The sequence below is a fragment of the Mobula hypostoma genome, chromosome 4 (assembly GCF_963921235.1).
Source record: "Mobula hypostoma chromosome 4, sMobHyp1.1, whole genome shotgun sequence".
Lineage (NCBI taxonomy): Eukaryota > Metazoa > Chordata > Chondrichthyes > Myliobatiformes > Myliobatidae > Mobula > Mobula hypostoma.
The window spans coordinates 8,150,936-8,172,889 of NC_086100.1; the positions used below are offsets into that span (position 1 = coordinate 8,150,936).

General features: G+C 46.4%; 1 protein-coding gene across 1 annotated transcript in view; it reads left to right on the forward strand.

Annotated features, from left to right (window-relative positions):
* Nucleotides 1–21,954, forward strand: part of LOC134345114 (uncharacterized) — a 154,722-nt gene that overhangs the window by 64,089 nt on the left and 68,679 nt on the right. The window contains exons 44-70 of the mRNA XM_063045289.1: nt 315–595; nt 1,057–1,194; nt 1,272–1,528; nt 2,245–2,329; nt 2,542–2,604; nt 5,648–5,892; nt 5,981–6,264; nt 6,404–6,681; nt 6,824–7,422; nt 7,781–8,342; nt 9,477–9,676; nt 9,786–10,166; nt 10,280–10,566; nt 10,972–11,252; nt 11,714–11,851; nt 11,929–12,185; nt 12,902–12,986; nt 13,199–13,261; nt 16,305–16,549; nt 16,638–16,921; nt 17,061–17,338; nt 17,481–18,079; nt 18,438–18,999; nt 20,133–20,332; nt 20,442–20,822; nt 20,936–21,222; nt 21,628–21,908. Coding sequence (XP_062901359.1) covers nt 315–595; nt 1,057–1,194; nt 1,272–1,528; nt 2,245–2,329; nt 2,542–2,604; nt 5,648–5,892; nt 5,981–6,264; nt 6,404–6,681; nt 6,824–7,422; nt 7,781–8,342; nt 9,477–9,676; nt 9,786–10,166; nt 10,280–10,566; nt 10,972–11,252; nt 11,714–11,851; nt 11,929–12,185; nt 12,902–12,986; nt 13,199–13,261; nt 16,305–16,549; nt 16,638–16,921; nt 17,061–17,338; nt 17,481–18,079; nt 18,438–18,999; nt 20,133–20,332; nt 20,442–20,822; nt 20,936–21,222; nt 21,628–21,908 — 7,601 coding nt within the window. The remainder of the gene's footprint in view (nt 1–314; nt 596–1,056; nt 1,195–1,271; nt 1,529–2,244; nt 2,330–2,541; nt 2,605–5,647; nt 5,893–5,980; nt 6,265–6,403; nt 6,682–6,823; nt 7,423–7,780; nt 8,343–9,476; nt 9,677–9,785; nt 10,167–10,279; nt 10,567–10,971; nt 11,253–11,713; nt 11,852–11,928; nt 12,186–12,901; nt 12,987–13,198; nt 13,262–16,304; nt 16,550–16,637; nt 16,922–17,060; nt 17,339–17,480; nt 18,080–18,437; nt 19,000–20,132; nt 20,333–20,441; nt 20,823–20,935; nt 21,223–21,627; nt 21,909–21,954) is intronic.

Here is a 21,954-nt window from a genome sequence, read left to right on the forward strand (position 1 = left end):
TGAAGTTAAGGAATGTTGGGGCAAGGACACGATATCATGGAGATAATTCAAATCAACGCGAGTGTATTGTTCTCTTGAATGACAAGGGCACACAGGGGAGAAATGTAAAGATATTTCCAGTGTTGATTTCAGGATGTCTTTCAGTCTTTTCGGTTGTGTCATGGAGTCATGTTCTTTCTTGTATATTCTGATTGTATTATGCAATTTTTCTGGCAAGCCCTCCCTGTACCCTTCCAGCCTTCTTTCTGTTTTGGAGAGGATGAAATGGGATAAATTAAATTTGAGAAGAGTGAGAGATTGTTTCTGTTGCACAGGTGTAACCCAACAGCTCCTCTTCCGCCACCATGCGAGCCAGCAGCAAGCGAAGAGGCAGAGAGATACTGTAAAATAGTCTTGGCTAACCCTGGTCCATTTAAAGAGTGTCACTGGCATATCCCACCCCAACTCTACTTTGAGTGCTGCATCTATGACCACTGTGTGACTGGCGGAGATTCTGTTCAGATGTGCAACACGCTGGAGTCTTATGCTTCAGCTTGTGAAGCAGCTGGTGTTGTGCTGGGAGATTGGAGGCAGCAGAGTGGCTGTACTGAGAAAAGTAAGTCCAAACTCTTAATCTTTTCCTCTGTCTTACTTCTGCATGTGGTGAATCGAGAAACCCAGTTAATAAAGAAAGGCTCTCATGAAGGAGCCTTCCGGCTCAGCGTACGCAAATCCGAGTACTTTACAGCAAGTAGGAAGTCCTTCAAGCTGACAATGGTATCTGAGTGAACATCTCTGCTGACTGGCACTGAAGTGTGATTACATAGTATCTGCATCTAGCCTTCACACAACAGGGAACCTAACTTGTTCTTCCTTTCCCTGTAGATGTTGAGTAATAGCCTGTCCTCATTCATTGTCTCAATTCTCTGATGGGTAGGTGTGGAAAATTATCGTGCCTCCCATAAAGTGCAGTGCCGAGAGACTCTACAGTGTCTTGATTGAATAGTATGGTGTTGAAGATTGTTAACTGTTGTTGAGAGTATTGAGATAAATGGTCTGTCTTTCTGAAATCGGCAGGTTGTTCATTGGATTGTAACTTTGACAAAGACTTGTGCCATTGGACGCAATCCAAGAACGATACGTTGGACTGGAAACGCATCAGAGGGTCGACACCGTCATCTTACACAGGACCGAGTTTTGACCACACCACTGCAGGTAGGTGAAGTGAGATAGCTGTTTAGCCACTGTGCATCTGATTTCTGTCGGAACAATAAACCTTCTTGTGTGTGCAGGTGGTTACTACATCTACATTGAAGGCAACGATGGGCAAGCAGGAGACCGAGCCCAATTGGTCAGTGCTCCATGTGCGGAGAGAGGAGCTCGATGCATGCGATTCTGGTACCACATGTATGGAGTAGCTCGGCATATGGCTTTGAACGTTTACCAGGTTGAAAGCGGAACAGCAGTGCTGAAGTGGTCTGATTCAGGAAATAAGGGAAACCGATGGATTGAAGGACAGGTTAGCCTTCACCTGTCTGGAGATTCTCAGGTAAGCTGCATGGATAATATTTAAGAAGTCACTGAAATAATTTTTTAATTCATACAAGTCCGGGAAAATAAATAATGATGGAGACACCGTGTGACCTATGGTGTTTGTGTTGGTTGTAAAGGGACTTGTAAATTTTAGTGCATTTCCCAGCACTGTGTCCAAGGTTGATGAGAACGCGAATAGTCTTACACTGCATTGCACATTTCTCTTTCCTCTCCCCTTGCAATCTACGAGTTTTGGTCCGTCAAAATGTGTAGCTACTTTGTAGACTTATCATCATGTGATCCAGTTTAGGTATTTCTCGACACAGCTCTTTATTAATTCCTACCTTGCACTTCATTGTCCATACACAAGTATCAACGCAACTGTATACCCCAACCCAAAGACGTAGATCATGAATTCTGTTGTTCCCTCTGTAACAATACTCACTCAGAACACTCCCTGAATTTTTCACACTGAAATTGGGGATCTCCTGTTGGCCAAATGATTGATCCTTCTTCTGCCAGCACCTGGCAATGGGCTTTTCTTTGCCGTTGAAGCCACTGTTGCATCGCAGTTCCCTTTAGGATTGATTAACTCTTGGTTTGTTTTGTCATGATCTAGAAAGCGCTATGCACCTGTGTTTCCCTAGAATGGAATGAAATGAAAGGGAGATGCTTCAGTTGTGCTGCTTGACTGGTTGTTGCCTGCTGAAGTTTTGCTGCTTTCTCTGACAGATCCTCCTTGAAGCGGTCCGTGGCAGTGACTACCGGAGTGATGTTGCTGTGGATGACATTTCCTTTCACGTAGGATGTTGTGAAGGTTGGTCTGATGTGCTCGGTGCTTCCTTTGGATGAATTTCTCAAATGTTGAAAATAATTATGGCATCGTCATGTGAGTTAATCCGATTGGTATTACTCCTGTCACACTCTGATTCTCTTTTGATTTTCCATGCCTCGGTCAGCTAGAAATGTGAGATGATGTGATTCTGTTATCAAAGTTTTTATGTTCTAAGACGGTACCTCTCATTCCAGCAGATGATTGTGGGCCAACGACATCTCCAACTACAGCCAGTACCATGATGCCTGACAATACAGGTAAAGGAATGCAAGATGTATGTAATGTGGGCTGAGAGTGTTCTATTTGAATGCACATAGCATAAGAAATAAAATGGACGATCTTGAAATTCAGCTGCAGATTGGCATGTATGGCATTGTGGCCATCTAAGGTATGCCATACTGAAGTATACTTTGTAGCCTATTGCTTGTTCTAGTTTTCCATCTGAATCATTCTGTTTAAGCAACTTCATCTGCACTTTTGGAGGGAATTGTATCTGCATGGATCACATTTTTTGAGGTCTTCATTTTCCGAGCACTAATGTTCACTTTATGGGTGAAAAATATTCCTTGTCTCCTCTCGTCCTGCCCTCAATTACTTCAAATCTGTCCCTCGAGAGATGATTATGCCATCTGCTAATTAGATTAGATTATCAGTCTTCTTTTATTGTCATTTAGTAATGCATGCATTGAGAAACGATACAAAGTTTTTCCAGAATGATATCACAGAAACACAAGACAAACAAGATTGAAAAACTGACAAAGACCAGATAATTATAACATATAGTTACAACAGTGCAAAGCAATATCGTAATTTGATAAGAACAGACCATGGGCACGGTAAAAAAAAGTCTCAAAGTCTCTCGGAAGTCCCATCATCTCACGCAGACACAGAAGGAATCAAAACTCTCCCTGCCATGAGCTTCCAGTGCCACAAACTTGCCGATGCAGCACCCTGGAAGCACCTGACCACAGCCGACTCTTGAGTCCGTCCGAAAACTTCGAGCCTCTGACCAGCCCTCCGATACCGAGCACCGAGCATCATCTCCGCCGAGCGCTTTGACCACGGGCACAGGCAATAGGCAAAGCCGAGGATTTGGGGACTTCCCCTCTGGAGATTCTCGATTGCTCAGCAGCAGCGGTAGCGAAGCGGGCATTTCAGAAGTTTCTCCAGATGTTCCTCCGAGCTTCTGACGTATGCTTCCATCAAATCAGGATCGTGCACGGCATCCTACATACAAATACGATATCATTTCGGAGCAGCCACACGCGCTGTGTCACGCTGCCATCTTCTCCTCCCCTTGAGTTGTTAATCTAAATATTATCATCTGGATTTGAATTATCTGTCCCTGAATCTCTTTGGTGAAGAACGCAAATCTGTGGCAATGTGGGGGCATTGGGAGCAAGGGTGGACCCAAATGCAAGACTCATCTTGTGAGGTTAATTAAATTGAGTTTATTGTTTGATACCAGGAGAGCAAAGCAGAAGCATGAATAGCGAACCGGACAAAGACTCAGGACTACGGCTAGGCTGGGACTAAGGGTCTGGGCTTGGACTCGGAATCGGATCCCAGAACTAGAGGAGACATGAAGAAGCTAGGGTATGGACTCTGAGCCAGAGACTGGGCAAGGACCCAGTACCTGGGTCTTACCTCGGGCTCGGACCCCAGAACCAGGCAAGGAGATGACATGGGCTAGGGAGAGGAGAAACATGGGAACACAGAGCCTCGGTCTCAGGAGAGCAGGTACATGGAACCATGGACACATACAGAGAACACAAAGCCGGGACCCCTCCTTGGGTACAGGACATAGTGCCGGGACTCACACTCTGAACGGAGCCGGGTCCCCCTCCTTGGGTACACGACATAGGGCCGGGACTCATATTCAACATGACACTAACATGGGACTGGACAGTACAAAACAATGACCGACAGATCCCATCTAGCTCCGGCGATAGAACTAGACAGAGGTGCAGGCGAGGGCTAAAGACGAGTCGAGGCAAGGCTTCAGGAGGGAGAGGCAGAGAAGGGATTCAGAGAGCGGGGTAGGACAAGAATCACAGACCGCCAGGGCCATGACTTCACTTGGTAATTGGATGCCACCAGGCCCAGGACTCGACTCGGTACGTGGATGCTGCCAGGAGTGCGACTCGAGTTGGTAGTTGGCTGCCGCCAGGGCCAGGATTTGAATCAGTACTTGGATGTAGCCAGGGCGAGGATTTGACTCGGTACTTGGATGCCACCAGGACCAGGACTTGGCTTGGTAATTGGATGCTGCCAGGCCCAGGACTCGACTCGGTACGTGGATGCTGCCAGGAGTGCGACTCGAGTCGGTAGTTGGCTGCCGCCAGGGCCAGAATTTGACTTAGTACTTGGATGCAGTCAGGACAAGGATTTGACTCAGTACTTGGATGCAGCCAGGACCAGGATTTGACACGGTACTTGGATGCCACCAGGACCAGGACTTGACTTGGTAATTGGATGCTGCCAGGTAGTGGCGAGCTCTCGACTCGGCCCGGGAACAATAGACAGCGGTTCTTGATTCCCTCTGGCGGGTTAACTGACCTCGGTGAGGAAACGTTGCAGGCTCACTTTGGCAAGGTAACTTAACAGGGTTGCTCCGGTGAGGAAAGACGAATTACCGGCACTCGCTTTGGGCGGAGACAGGGCTTGCACCCGCCAGATGACACTAGCACGCAGTACCTCTGGTGACTTTGCAGATGCTCTCGCCCTGAAAGGCCGAAAGCCAGAAACTATAAGCCACCGGTTCAACTGAGAGTAAATTGCCTCCAATCACCAAGGCTGAGGCACACGGGAAAACAGGGAATCAACGGTCCGGATCGTAACATAAAGTAAGTAAATTTCCGGAGACCCCGATCCGGACCATGACAAAATCATTTGTCACAGTCTAATCCCGAGAAGATCCATACAAATTGCCAGTACATTTCTTACTGGCTAAGCCTCCACATCATCAAGGATATCTTGAAAAGTCTGTGCCTCAAAGAGTTGGCATTTATTGATAAGCATCCAGGGCATGCCTCCCAGTTACTGCCATTGGGAAAGAGATAGAGGAGATTGAAGTCCCACACTCGGATTTGAGAAACAGATTCCAGTGTTCTGCCGTCATATTTCTGAACAGTCCATGTATGCTACCTCACTTTTCCCCTTGTGCTTATTTATTTCTCTTCTGCTTCTAACTTGCAGTAATTTTGAATGCGTTGTCCTATATTCCACACAGAAAACAACAAATTTGATGAAGAATGTCAGCAATAACAGAACTATTTCAGATTGTTTTGCTGTTTTCAGAGACTTCCTGCATAGTGCAAGGAGATCCGCACTATATGACCTTTGATGACCAAGCTCACGACTTTATGGGAACGTGCACGTACACCTTATCAAAACTGTGCAATACCAGCAGCGGTCTGCCCTATTTCAATGTTGAAGCTGCAAATGAGCACAGAGGCGGAAACCCATACGTGTCTTACGTGAGACAAGTCAACGTTGAGGTTTCCGATCACAGAATCACACTAGGAAAGGGGCGTGTGGTAAAGGTAAGGGCTGGATGTGCTGAGTGTCTTCGTCAGCTGCATTGCAACGTCTGCAGAAGAATGAATTGATGGATGATTTGGATGTTTGCAGGTTGATGGGGAAGAGGCAGTGCTACCAGTTTCAGTCAGCCCGGGAGTTGTTGTCGCTCTGACTGGGCAGTACGTCGTCATTAGCACTAGTTTTGGATTGCGAGTGAAGTTTAATGGCAAGCATCGAGCTGAGGTGACTCTCTCGGGTCTCTTCAAAGGCAAGGTGTGTGGAATGTGTGGGAACTATAATGAAGACAGAAGGGATGATTTTCTGAATCCAGATGGAATAATGGAACCTGACTCAGTCAGCTTGGGCAACAGCTGGCAGTCCGGAAATGACACAAGGTAGAGTGTGAGAAAGCTGCTGGCAACCTTTCCATTGGGTTGGAAACCAACTGTCCTGTTTCTGATTTCCATCTTTATGCTCTTTGAGTTTTGATTTAGCTGGAAGTATTTGTGATTTGGGATGCTGCTGTTTCTGCAGGTGTACTCCTGATGTTGGCATCAGACCAGATTGCAGTGAGGATGAAAAGCGTATCATCGAAAGTAAATATTACTGTGGGATAATCAAGGATGCAGACGGTCCTTTCAAAGGGTGCCATTCGAAAGTCGACCCGGAAGCTTATTTTGCCGACTGTGTCTACGACCTTTGTGCGTTAGGCACGGAGCAGGAGGCTCTGTGCAGCAGTTTGGAGTCGTACGGAGATGCATGCCAGTCAGAGGGAGCGAGAGTGGAAGCCTGGAGGAATGAGACCTTTTGCCGTAAGTGCTTGAGAGTCTAGTGCCAGATCTTTCAATGACACCTAGTGGAGATAGAGAGCAGTGAGAAGTGTTTGAGCAGTTAGTTCTGATGGAAGGAATGTCAGATGAGAGTAACATGTAACCTTCTGGATTCCGTTCACAGCTGTAAACTGTGGAGCGAATAGTCATTATGAGCAGTGTGGCTCAGCTTGCCCAGCTACTTGTGTGAGTCCAAGTGCTCCATCGCGCTGCTTGAAACCTTGCGTGGAAGGCTGTGTATGTGACAGTGGGTACCTTCTCTACAATGACCGATGTGTGCCAGAGGAGAAGTGTGGTTGCTGGTATGAAGGAAAGCACTACCCAGTGGGCTCTGAACTATGGACAGATGATACCTGCTCAAGAAAATGTAGATGTCCTTCTGCAGGCAGTAAAATGGTGTGCTGGGATTCAACATGTTCTAAAGATTCATACTGTGGAGTTGTAAACGGCGTCCCCGGTTGCTACCCATACACGTACGGTATCTGCAGAGTGCATAATGATCCGCATTACAACACCTTTGACAAAGCCACCCTGCACTTTATGGGCAGCTGTACGTACACAATAGCCAAGTGGTGTGGAAATTCCTCCTCCCTTCCGTACTTCAACATTGAAACAAAGAATGAAAATCGTGGCGATGCAAGAGTATCTTATGTTCAGAAAGTGCATGTAACTGTTCACGGCCACAACGTTTGGATTGTGAAGGGGGAATCTCAGCGGGTGTTGGTAAGTGTGTCTCTTACTGTCAGTCTAATTCTTCTAAAGTACAGCGCTCTCCACCAAAATTCATGTTAGGTGGAAACATTTGATCGGTAAAGCAGTTTGCTTGTAACTGGAGATGCGAGTAACTGAGAAGGGAGGCGCAGTGCGATGGAAGTGAGTCGAAGTAAATTGGCATTGAGAGTTTTTTATCCTCAGCTGAAGGGTCGCTCTGAACGGCTGTGAGTGTGTACACATGTGACGGCTAACGTCATTAGACATGCCTGAAGGGCTTGATAGGTACACGGTGCAAATGGTTGTTCTGTTTCTCCAGGGCTGCAGTCCCATACAGTCTGTATGATGCGGTATTTCGTCTTGTGCACAGGTTGATGACGTGTGGGAGACCTTACCTGTCCAGCGTGGCAAGGGTGCCCTGAGTGTGAGCAGGAGCGGAAGATACGTGGTCCTGACAACTGATTTTGGCCTGTACGTGTCTTACGACACTGATCATTCAGTGGAAGTGAAGGTGCCGAGTACGTACTTTAATCAGGTTTGTGGTATGTGCGGTAACTACAATGGAATATGGCAGGATGACTACATGAAACCTGACGGATCGCAAGCAAAGGATGTCAATGAACTGGGAAACAGCTGGAAGGTGCCACCTGACGAGCCGGGTTGTGACCCCATCGAGCCAGGAGTGTGTTTGCCCGCAGATGAGGAGCGCTACCGAGGTGATGATTTCTGTGGTCTGATCAGCAGCCAGCAGGGGCCATTTGTAAACTGCCACTCGGTAATCAACACCAATGGTTTCTTTGAAAGTTGTGTTGTTGAAATGTGCTTGACGGATGGAGACCAAGGAGCTCTGTGTAGGACCCTGCAGATCTATTCAGATGCCTGTCAGAGAGCAGGAGTGACCATTGTGCCATGGAGGAACTCCACTTTCTGTGGTACGTATGAGTAGGCTCCAAATGTTGTTGGAGTAATACTGTACACTGGATTCCGGTTCATTGAGACACCCGGGACCAGTACATTTTGGCCCAATTAAGTGACTGCTCCATTTAGCCAAAGGGTCATGGAAATAATTAATAGTTATAAAAAAAAGACAAACTGCTGTTTAACCGATCAACAAATTCTCTACATCTGTGACGAAGATGACAGAGTTTGTCATCAAAACATCGATTAAAATCGATATTCGTTACCGACCGGAAGTCCGAGGAGAGTTTATTCAGCAAATTATGCATATAAATGAAATACAGAGCAAATTATAATCCTACCCATACTACTACGGTACTCTAAATCAATCTATTAGTTCCCAATAGTTATCGCTGGAGGAATCGTTCAGTAGAAGCTGCCATTTACTGTTGATTGTTAATGAAGGAGATCGGTGCGGACAACTGGTGTAGATTGTTCTGCTCATGCAATGCTTTCGACGATTGCATCCTGCAAAACTTCATTATTATTATCACGATTTCTGATAGATTGTATGTAGTTCTTAATTTGTGGAAGTAGTGAGATCATTTCCTTTTCCATCCCAACCTTTTCTGGCATCTACAAGCCAGACTGCCTGAAACCACAGTGAGCAAAAGAGTTCTGAATTGTCTTCTGCTTATTTCTTACCAAGTGTCAGTGACAAATATCACAAGCACATTCAACTGACACTACTTGAAAACTACTCGCTCTAAGCAGAGTGTAGTGTCCAACGGCCACACATGTCTACGCGACTGACACCAGTTCATCTGTTCCCAACCTTTTTCACGTCATGGTCCCTCACCATGTTCCGAGCGGACCATGTACCACACCCCTGCGCAAGTCAGAAATTATCTGGCAGCAGTCTACTGGCCCAATGAAGCGACACAGTGTCCCAAACAAATAAAGGGAATCACGGTTATTTGCTGGATCAGATTTAGTTCCTCAAGAGTTGTCCCAAATATGCAGCTGCCCTGATTAACTGGTGGTCGAATTAACCGGAATCCAGTGGACTTACCAATTTTCGGAGCTGTGCAACATTGTGTCAGAGAATGGCCATTTGTGAAGTTCCTTGAATTGAAGTGTAACACGATTTGTTGCTTCTCTGCTTTCAGGTATCGTGTGTGCAGCCAACAGCCATTACAATGTATGTGCCAGCGCTTGTCCAGCTACTTGCACTGACCGCTTTGCTTCGGAGAACTGTAGTAAGCCTTGTGTGGAGGACTGTGAGTGTAACCATGGCTTTGTCCTGAGTGGAAGCTTGTGCGTGTCTGTCGAGAACTGTGGTTGCACGCACAAGAACAAATACTACGAGGTAAGTTGGAGGTGTTTGTGGTGCTCTTTGGTTTCTATGGAAAGAAGGTTCTGTTTCCCATCAGAGCAGACAGCACTTTTGAAAATAAACCTTGCCGTTTGTGTGTCAGAAAGGTGCAATGTTCTGGGAAGACGGATGTCGAGGAAAGTGCCGCTGCACTGGAAATGACCGAATCGTGTGCGAACCAGCAAATTGTGGAGCGGGAGAAATTTGCAAAGTGCAGGGTGGCAATTTGGGATGTTACCGCGCTGACACTGCGATTTGCCATATCTATGGTGACCCGCACTACACAACATTTGATGGGAAGCTGTACCATTTCCAAGGTGCCTGTAATTACACGGTGACCGAGACTTGTGGAAATACATCTGTCCAATTTTCTGTGACGAGCAGGAATGAGCACCGTGGTAGTCCGAGCTGGACTGTCGTTAACTCGGTGAGCGTGCGCCTGGAGAACATCCACATTGCATTGCGGAAAAATAGGGACGTTTATGTGAGTATTATATATTTGAAAGAGTATAATTTTCAGCATTGACATGATGTTGTCAAGCAATAGTTGGGTTGTTTGTGATTTTCTGGAAGCTAACTCTGTCACGCTTTGTTTAGGTGGATGGAGTGAGGGTGGAGCTTCCTGTGGAACCCACTGCTTCGGTAAGACTGTCGCTGGTAGGATGGTATGTTGTGCTCCAGACCAACTTTGGTCTTCAGGTGAAGTTTGACGGAGATCATCAACTGGTCGTAGTTGTGGACGAGAGATACAAAGGACAGCTGTGTGGCTTGTGCGGAACCTACACCAATGACCAACTGGATGACTTCTTGAAACCCGATGGAATACTAGCTTCGGATTCAAATCAGTTTGGGAACAGTTGGATAGTTACTGACAATGACTGGCCGTGAGTATTGTCATCTGTGATTTATGTGAAGGCAACTACTAAGATTTCTCCACAAGTCCTGAAAAGTGTTACAGCCAGTGGCGATGTTGCTTGAAGTTAAGGAATGTTGGGGCAAGGACACGATATCATGGAGATAATTCAAATCAACGCGAGTGTATTGTTCTCTTGAATGACAAGGGCACACAGGGGAGAAATGTAAAGATATTTCCAGTGTTGATTTCAGGATGTCTTTCAGTCTTTTCGGTTGTGTCATGGAGTCATGTTCTTTCTTGTATATTCTGATTGTATTATGCAATTTTTCTGGCAAGCCCTCCCTGTACCCTTCCAGCCTTCTTTCTGTTTTGGAGAGGATGAAATGGGATAAATTAAATTTGAGAAGAGTGAGAGATTGTTTCTGTTGCACAGGTGTAACCCAACAGCTCCTCTTCCGCCACCATGCGAGCCAGCAGCAAGCGAAGAGGCAGAGAGATACTGTAAAATAGTCTTGGCTAACCCTGGTCCATTTAAAGAGTGTCACTGGCATATCCCACCCCAACTCTACTTTGAGAGCTGCATCTATGACCACTGTGTGACTGGCGGAGATTCTGTTCAGATGTGCAACACGCTGGAGTCTTATGCTTCAGCTTGTGAAGCAGCTGGTGTTGTGCTGGGAGATTGGAGGCAGCAGAGTGGCTGTACTGAGAAAAGTAAGTCCAAACTCTTAATCTTTTCCTCTGTCTTACTTCTGCATGTGGTGAATCGAGAAACCCAGTTAATAAAGAAAGGCTCTCATGAAGGAGCCTTCCGGCTCAGCGTACGCAAATCCGAGTACTTTACAGCAAGTAGGAAGTCCTTCAAGCTGACAATGGTATCTGAGTGAACATCTCTGCTGACTGGCACTGAAGTGTGATTACATAGTATCTGCATCTAGCCTTCACACAACAGGGAACCTAACTTGTTCTTCCTTTCCCTGTAGATGTTGAGTAATAGCCTGTCCTCATTCATTGTCTCAATTCTCTGATGGGTAGGTGTGGAAAATTATCGTGCCTCCCATAAAGTGCAGTGCCGAGAGACTCTACAGTGTCTTGATTGAATAGTATGGTGTTGAAGATTGTTAACTGTTGTTGAGAGTATTGAGATAAATGGTCTGTCTTTCTGAAATCGGCAGGTTGTTCATTGGATTGTAACTTTGACAAAGACTTGTGCCATTGGACGCAATCCAAGAACGATACGTTGGACTGGAAACGCATCAGAGGGTCGACACCGTCATCTTACACAGGACCGAGTTTTGACCACACCACTGCAGGTAGGTGAAGTGAGATAGCTGTTTAGCCACTGTGCATCTGATTTCTGTCGGAACAATAAACCTTCTTGTGTGTGCAGGTGGTTACTACATCTACATTGAAGGCAACGATGGGCAAGCAGGAGACCGAGCCCAATTGGTCAGTGCTCCATGTGCGGAGAGAGGAGCTCGATGCATGCGATTCTGGTACCACATGTATGGAGTAGCTCGGCATATGGCTTTGAACGTTTACCAGGTTGAAAGCGGAACAGCAGTGCTGAAGTGGTCTGATTCAGGAAATAAGGGAAACCGATGGATTGAAGGACAGGTTAGCCTTCACCTGTCTGGAGATTCTCAGGTAAGCTGCATGGATAATATTTAAGAAGTCACTGAAATAATTTTTTAATTCATACAAGTCCGGGAAAATAAATAATGATGGAGACACCGTGTGACCTATGGTGTTTGTGTTGGTTGTAAAGGGACTTGTAAATTTTAGTGCATTTCCCAGCACTGTGTCCAAGGTTGATGAGAACGCGAATAGTCTTACACTGCATTGCACATTTCTCTTTCCTCTCCCCTTGCAATCTACGAGTTTTGGTCCGTCAAAATGTGTAGCTACTTTGTAGACTTATCATCATGTGATCCAGTTTAGGTATTTCTCGACACAGCTCTTTATTAATTCCTACCTTGCACTTCATTGTCCATACACAAGTATCAACGCAACTGTATACCCCAACCCAAAGACGTAGATCATGAATTCTGTTGTTCCCTCTGTAACAATACTCACTCAGAACACTCCCTGAATTTTTCACACTGAAATTGGGGATCTCCTGTTGGCCAAATGATTGATCCTTCTTCTGCCAGCACCTGGCAATGGGCTTTTCTTTGCCGTTGAAGCCACTGTTGCATCGCAGTTCCCTTTAGGATTGATTAACTCTTGGTTTGTTTTGTCATGATCTAGAAAGCGCTATGCACCTGTGTTTCCCTAGAATGGAATGAAATGAAAGGGAGATGCTTCAGTTGTGCTGCTTGACTGGTTGTTGCCTGCTGAAGTTTTGCTGCTTTCTCTGACAGATCCTCCTTGAAGCGGTCCGTGGCAGTGACTACCGGAGTGATGTTGCTGTGGATGACATTTCCTTTCACGTAGGATGTTGTGAAGGTTGGTCTGATGTGCTCGGTGCTTCCTTTGGATGAATTTCTCAAATGTTGAAAATAATTATGGCATCGTCATGTGAGTTAATCCGATTGGTATTACTCCTGTCACACTCTGATTCTCTTTTGATTTTCCATGCCTCGGTCAGCTAGAAATGTGAGATGATGTGATTCTGTTATCAAAGTTTTTATGTTCTAAGACGGTACCTCTCATTCCAGCAGATGATTGTGGGCCAACGACATCTCCAACTACAGCCAGTACCATGATGCCTGACAATACAGGTAAAGGAATGCAAGATGTATGTAATGTGGGCTGAGAGTGTTCTATTTGAATGCACATAGCATAAGAAATAAAATGGACGATCTTGAAATTCAGCTGCAGATTGGCATGTATGGCATTGTGGCCATCTAAGGTATGCCATACTGAAGTATACTTTGTAGCCTATTGCTTGTTCTAGTTTTCCATCTGAATCATTCTGTTTAAGCAACTTCATCTGCACTTTTGGAGGGAATTGTATCTGCATGGATCACATTTTTTGAGGTCTTCATTTTCCGAGCACTAATGTTCACTTTATGGGTGAAAAATATTCCTTGTCTCCTCTCGTCCTGCCCTCAATTACTTCAAATCTGTCCCTCGAGAGATGATTATGCCATCTGCTAATTAGATTAGATTATCAGTCTTCTTTTATTGTCATTTAGTAATGCATGCATTGAGAAACGATACAAAGTTTTTCCAGAATGATATCACAGAAACACAAGACAAACAAGATTGAAAAACTGACAAAGACCAGATAATTATAACATATAGTTACAACAGTGCAAAGCAATATCGTAATTTGATAAGAACAGACCATGGGCACGGTAAAAAAAAGTCTCAAAGTCTCTCGGAAGTCCCATCATCTCACGCAGACACAGAAGGAATCAAAACTCTCCCTGCCATGAGCTTCCAGTGCCACAAACTTGCCGATGCAGCACCCTGGAAGCACCTGACCACAGCCGACTCTTGAGTCCGTCCGAAAACTTCGAGCCTCTGACCAGCCCTCCGATACCGAGCACCGAGCATCATCTCCGCCGAGCGCTTTGACCACGGGCACAGGCAATAGGCAAAGCCGAGGATTTGGGGACTTCCCCTCTGGAGATTCTCGATTGCTCAGCAGCAGCGGTAGCGAAGCGGGCATTTCAGAAGTTTCTCCAGATGTTCCTCCGAGCTTCTGACGTATGCTTCCATCAAATCAGGATCGTGCACGGCATCCTACATACAAATACGATATCATTTCGGAGCAGCCACACGCGCTGTGTCACGCTGCCATCTTCTCCTCCCCTTGAGTTGTTAATCTAAATATTATCATCTGGATTTGAATTATCTGTCCCTGAATCTCTTTGGTGAAGAACGCAAATCTGTGGCAATGTGGGGGCATTGGGAGCAAGGGTGGACCCAAATGCAAGACTCATCTTGTGAGGTTAATTAAATTGAGTTTATTGTTTGATACCAGGAGAGCAAAGCAGAAGCATGAATAGCGAACCGGACAAAGACTCAGGACTACGGCTAGGCTGGGACTAAGGGTCTGGGCTTGGACTCGGAATCGGATCCCAGAACTAGAGGAGACATGAAGAAGCTAGGGTATGGACTCTGAGCCAGAGACTGGGCAAGGACCCAGTACCTGGGTCTTACCTCGGGCTCGGACCCCAGAACCAGGCAAGGAGATGACATGGGCTAGGGAGAGGAGAAACATGGGAACACAGAGCCTCGGTCTCAGGAGAGCAGGTACATGGAACCATGGACACATACAGAGAACACAAAGCCGGGACCCCTCCTTGGGTACAGGACATAGTGCCGGGACTCACACTCTGAACGGAGCCGGGTCCCCCTCCTTGGGTACACGACATAGGGCCGGGACTCATATTCAACATGACACTAACATGGGACTGGACAGTACAAAACAATGACCGACAGATCCCATCTAGCTCCGGCGATAGAACTAGACAGAGGTGCAGGCGAGGGCTAAAGACGAGTCGAGGCAAGGCTTCAGGAGGGAGAGGCAGAGAAGGGATTCAGAGAGCGGGGTAGGACAAGAATCACAGACCGCCAGGGCCATGACTTCACTTGGTAATTGGATGCCACCAGGCCCAGGACTCGACTCGGTACGTGGATGCTGCCAGGAGTGCGACTCGAGTTGGTAGTTGGCTGCCGCCAGGGCCAGGATTTGAATCAGTACTTGGATGTAGCCAGGGCGAGGATTTGACTCGGTACTTGGATGCCACCAGGACCAGGACTTGGCTTGGTAATTGGATGCTGCCAGGCCCAGGACTCGACTCGGTACGTGGATGCTGCCAGGAGTGCGACTCGAGTCGGTAGTTGGCTGCCGCCAGGGCCAGAATTTGACTTAGTACTTGGATGCAGTCAGGACAAGGATTTGACTCAGTACTTGGATGCAGCCAGGACCAGGATTTGACACGGTACTTGGATGCCACCAGGACCAGGACTTGACTTGGTAATTGGATGCTGCCAGGTAGTGGCGAGCTCTCGACTCGGCCCGGGAACAATAGACAGCGGTTCTTGATTCCCTCTGGCGGGTTAACTGACCTCGGTGAGGAAACGTTGCAGGCTCACTTTGGCAAGGTAACTTAACAGGGTTGCTCCGGTGAGGAAAGACGAATTACCGGCACTCGCTTTGGGCGGAGACAGGGCTTGCACCCGCCAGATGACACTAGCACGCAGTACCTCTGGTGACTTTGCAGATGCTCTCGCCCTGAAAGGCCGAAAGCCAGAAACTATAAGCCACCGGTTCAACTGAGAGTAAATTGCCTCCAATCACCAAGGCTGAGGCACACGGGAAAACAGGGAATCAACGGTCCGGATCGTAACATAAAGTAAGTAAATTTCCGGAGACCCCGATCCGGACCATGACAAAATCATTTGTCACAGTCTAATCCCGAGAAGATCCATACAAATTGCCAGTACATTTCTTACTGGCTAAGCCTCCACATCATCAAGGATATCTTGAAAAGTCTGTGCCTCAAAGAGTTGGCATTTATTGATAAGCATCCAGGGCATGCCTCCCAGTTACTGCCATTGGGAAAGAGATAGAGGAGATTGAAGTCCCACACTCGGATTTGAGAAACAGATTCCAGTGTTCTGCCGTCATATTTCTGAACAGTCCATGTATGCTACCTCACTTTTCCCCTTGTGCTTATTTATTTCTCTTCTGCTTCTAACTTGCAGTAATTTTGAATGCGTTGTCCTATATTCCACACAGAAAACAACAAATTTGATGAAGAATGTCAGCAATAACAGAACTATTTCAGATTGTTTTGCTGTTTTCAGAGACTTCCTGCATAGTGCAAGGAGATCCGCACTATATGACCTTTGATGACCAAGCTCACGACTTTATGGGAACGTGCACGTACACCTTATCAAAACTGTGCAATACCAGCAGCGGTCTGCCCTATTTCAATGTTGAAGCTGCAAATGAGCACAGAGGCGGAAACCCATACGTGTCTTACGTGAGACAAGTCAACGTTGAGGTTTCCGATCACAGAATCACACTAGGAAAGGGGCGTGTGGTAAAGGTAAGGGCTGGATGTGCTGAGTGTCTTCGTCAGCTGCATTGCAACGTCTGCAGAAGAATGAATTGATGGATGATTTGGATGTTTGCAGGTTGATGGGGAAGAGGCAGTGCTACCAGTTTCAGTCAGCCCGGGAGTTGTTGTCGCTCTGACTGGGCAGTACGTCGTCATTAGCACTAGTTTTGGATTGCGAGTGAAGTTTAATGGCAAGCATCGAGCTGAGGTGACTCTCTCGGGTCTCTTCAAAGGCAAGGTGTGTGGAATGTGTGGGAACTATAATGAAGACAGAAGGGATGATTTTCTGAATCCAGATGGAATAATGGAACCTGACTCAGTCAGCTTGGGCAACAGCTGGCAGTCCGGAAATGACACAAGGTAGAGTGTGAGAAAGCTGCTGGCAACCTTTCCATTGGGTTGGAAACCAACTGTCCTGTTTCTGATTTCCATCTTTATGCTCTTTGAGTTTTGATTTAGCTGGAAGTATTTGTGATTTGGGATGCTGCTGTTTCTGCAGGTGTACTCCTGATGTTGGCATCAGACCAGATTGCAGTGAGGATGAAAAGCGTATCATCGAAAGTAAATATTACTGTGGGATAATCAAGGATGCAGACGGTCCTTTCAAAGGGTGCCATTCGAAAGTCGACCCGGAAGCTTATTTTGCCGACTGTGTCTACGACCTTTGTGCGTTAGGCACGGAGCAGGAGGCTCTGTGCAGCAGTTTGGAGTCGTACGGAGATGCATGCCAGTCAGAGGGAGCGAGAGTGGAAGCCTGGAGGAATGAGACCTTTTGCCGTAAGTGCTTGAGAGTCTAGTGCCAGATCTTTCAATGACACCTAGTGGAGATAGAGAGCAGTGAGAAGTGTTTGAGCAGTTAGTTCTGATGGAAGGAATGTCAGATGAGAGTAACATGTAACCTTCTGGATTCCGTTCACAGCTGTAAACTGTGGAGCGAATAGTCATTATGAGCAGTGTGGCTCAGCTTGCCCAGCTACTTGTGTGAGTCCAAGTGCTCCATCGCGCTGCTTGAAACCTTGCGTGGAAGGCTGTGTATGTGACAGTGGGTACCTTCTCTACAATGACCGATGTGTGCCAGAGGAGAAGTGTGGTTGCTGGTATGAAGGAAAGCACTACCCAGTGGGCTCTGAACTATGGACAGATGATACCTGCTCAAGAAAATGTAGATGTCCTTCTGCAGGCAGTAAAATGGTGTGCTGGGATTCAACATGTTCTAAAGATTCATACTGTGGAGTTGTAAACGGCGTCCCCGGTTGCTACCCATACACGTACGGTATCTGCAGAGTGCATAATGATCCGCATTACAACACCTTTGACAAAGCCACCCTGCACTTTATGGGCAGCTGTACGTACACAATAGCCAAGTGGTGTGGAAATTCCTCCTCCCTTCCGTACTTCAACATTGAAACAAAGAATGAAAATCGTGGCGATGCAAGAGTATCTTATGTTCAGAAAGTGCATGTAACTGTTCACGGCCACAACGTTTGGATTGTGAAGGGGGAATCTCAGCGGGTGTTGGTAAGTGTGTCTCTTACTGTCAGTCTAATTCTTCTAAAGTACAGCGCTCTCCACCAAAATTCATGTTAGGTGGAAACATTTGATCGGTAAAGCAGTTTGCTTGTAACTGGAGATGCAAGTAACTGAGAAGGGACGCGCAGTGCGATGGAAGTGAGTCGAAGTAAATTGGCATTGAGAGTTTTTTATCCTCAGCTGAAGGGTCGCTCTGAACGGCTGTGAGTGTGTACACATGTGACGGCTAACGTCATTAGACATGCCTGAAGGGCTTGATAGGTACACGGTGCAAATGGTTGTTCTGTTTCTCCAGGGCTGCAGTCCCATACAGTCTGTATGATGCGGTATTTCGTCTTGTGCACAGGTTGATGACGTGTGGGAGACCTTACCTGTCCAGCGTGGCAAGGGTGCCCTGAGTGTGAGCAGGAGCGGAAGATATGTGGTCCTGACAACTGATTTTGGCCTGTACGTGTCTTACGACACTGATCATTCAGTGGAAGTGAAGGTGCCGAGTACGTACTTTAATCAGGTTTGTGGTATGTGCGGTAACTACAATGGAATATGGCAGGATGACTACATGAAACCTGACGGATCGCAAGCAAAGGATGTCAATGAACTGGGAAACAGCTGGAAGGTGCCACCTGACGAGCCGGGTTGTGACCCCATCGAGCCAGGAGTGTGTTTGCCCGCAGATGAGGAGCGCTACCGAGGTGATGATTTCTGTGGTCTGATCAGCAGCCAGCAGGGGCCATTTGTAAACTGCCACTCGGTAATCAACACCAATGGTTTCTTTGAAAGTTGTGTTGTTGAAATGTGCTTGACGGATGGAGACCAAGGAGCTCTGTGTAGGACCCTGCAGATCTATTCAGATGCCTGTCAGAGAGCAGGAGTGACCATTGTGCCATGGAGGAACTCCACTTTCTGTGGTACGTATGAGTAGGCTCCAAATGTTGTTGGAGTAATACTGTACACTGGATTCCGGTTCATTGAGACACCCGGGACCAGTACATTTTGGCCCAATTAAGTGACTGCTCCATTTAGCCAAAGGGTCATGGAAATAATTAATAGTTATAAAAAAAAGACAAACTGCTGTTTAACCGATCAACAAATTCTCTACATCTGTGACGAAGATGACAGAGTTTGTCATCAAAACATCGATTAAAATCGATATTCGTTACCGACCGGAAGTCCGAGGAGAGTTTATTCAGCAAATTATGCATATAAATGAAATACAGAGCAAATTATAATCCTACCCATACTACTACGGTACTCTAAATCAATCTATTAGTTCCCAATAGTTATCGCTGGAGGAATCGTTCAGTAGAAGCTGCCATTTACTGTTGATTGTTAATGAAGGAGATCGGTGCGGACAACTGGTGTAGATTGTTCTGCTCATGCAATGCTTTCGACGATTGCATCCTGCAAAACTTCATTATTATTATCACGATTTCTGATAGATTGTATGTAGTTCTTAATTTGTGGAAGTAGTGAGATCATTCCCTTTTCCATCCCAACCTTTTCTGGCATCTACAAGCCAGACTGCCTGAAACCACAGTGAGCAAAAGAGTTCTGAATTGTCTTCTGCTTATTTCTTACCAAGTGTCAGTGACAAATATCACAAACACATTCAACTGACACTACTTGAAAACTACTCGCTCTAAGCAGAGTGTAGTGTCCAACGGCCACACATGTCTACGCGACTGACACCAGTTCATCTGTTCCCAACCTTTTTCACGTCATGGTCCCTCACCATGTTCCGAGCGGACCATGTACCACACCCCTGCGCAAGTCAGAAATTATCTGGCAGCAGTCTACTGGCCCAATGAAGCGACACAGTGTCCCAAACAAATAAAGGGAATCACGGTTATTTGCTGGATCAGATTTAGTTCCTCAAGAGTTGTCCCAAATAAGCAGCTGCCCTGATTAACTGATGGTCGAATTAACCGGAATCCAGTGGACTTACCAATTTTCGGAGCTGTGCACATTGTGTCAGAGAATGGCCATTTGTGAAGTTCCTTGAATTGAAGTGTAACACGATTTGTTGCTTCTCTGCTTTCAGGTATCGTGTGTGCAGCCAACAGCCATTACAATGTATGTGCCAGCGCTTGTCCAGCTATTTGCACTGACCGCTTTGCTTCGGAGAACTGTAGTAAGCCTTGTGTGGAGGACTGTGAGTGTAACCATGGCTTTGTCCTGAGTGGAAGCTTGTGCGTGTCTGTCGAGAACTGTGGTTGCACGCACAAGAACAAATACTACGAGGTAAGTTGGAGGTGTTTGTGGTGCTCTTTGGTTTCTATGGAAAGAAGGTTCTGTTTCCCATCAGAGCAGACAGCACTTTTGAAAATAAACCTTGCCGTTTGTGTGTCAGAAAGGTGCAATGTTCTGGGAAGACGGATGTCGAGGAAAGTGCCGCTGCACTGGAAATGACCGAATCGTGTGCGAACCAGCAAATTGTGGAGCGGGAGAAATTTGCAAAGTGCAGGGTGGCAATTTGGGATGTTACCGCGCTGACACTGCGATTTGCCATATCTATGGTGACCCGCACTACACAACATTTGATGGGAAGCTGTACCATTTCCAGGGTGCCTGTAATTACACGGTGACCGAGACTTGTGGAAATACATCTGTCCAATTTTCTGTGACGAGCAGGAATGAGCACCGTGGTAGTCCGAGCTGGACTGTCGTTAACTCGGTGAGCGTGCGCCTGGAGAACATCCACATTGCATTGCGGAAAAATAGGGACGTTTATGTGAGTATTATATATTTGAAAGAGTATAATTTTCAGCATTGACATGATGTTGTCAAGCAATAGTTGGGTTGTTTGTGATTTTCTGGAAGCTAACTCTGTCACGCTTTGTTTAGGTGGATGGAGTGAGGGTGGAGCTTCCTGTGGAACCCACTGCTTCGGTAAGACTGTCGCTGGTAGGATGGTATGTTGTGCTCCAGACCAACTTTGGTCTTCAGGTGAAGTTTGACGGAGATCATCAACTGGTCGTAGTTGTGGACGAGAGATACAAAGGACAGCTGTGTGGCTTGTGCGGAACCTACACCAATGACCAACTGGATGACTTCTTGAAACCCGATGGAATACTAGCTTCGGATTCAAATCAGTTTGGGAACAGTTGGATAGTTACTGACAATGACTGGCCGTGAGTATTGTCATCTGTGATTTATGTGAAGGCAACTACTAAGATTTCTCCACAAGTCCTGAAAAGTGTTACAGCCAGTGGCGATGTTGCTTGAAGTTAAGGAATGTTGGGGCAAGGACGCGATATCATGGAGATAATTCAAATCAACGCGAGTGTATTGTTCTCTTGCATGACAAGGGCACACAGGGGAGAAATGTAAAGATATTTCCAGTGTTGATTTCAGGATGTCTTTCAGTCTTTTCGGTTGTGTCATGGAGTCATGTTCTTTCTTGTATATTCTGATTGTATTATGCAATTTTTCTGGCAAGCCCTCCCTGTACCCTTCCAGCCTTCTTTCTGTTTTGGAGAGGATGAAATGGGATAAATTAAATTTGAGAAGAGTGAGAGATTGTTTCTGTTGCACAGGTGTAACCCAACAGCTCCTCTTCCGCCACCATGCGAGCCAGCAGCAAGCGAAGAGGCAGAGAGATACTGTAAAATAGTCTTGGCTAACCCTGGTCCATTTAAAGAGTGTCACTGGCATATCCCACCCCAACTCTACTTTGAGAGCTGCATCTATGACCACTGTGTGACTGGCGGAGATTCTGTTCAGATGTGCAACACGCTGGAGTCTTATGCTTCAGCTTGTGAAGCAGCTGGTGTTGTGCTGGGAGATTGGAGGCAGCAGAGTGGCTGTACTGAGAAAAGTAAGTCCAAACTCTTAATCTTTTCCTCTGTCTTACTTCTGCATGT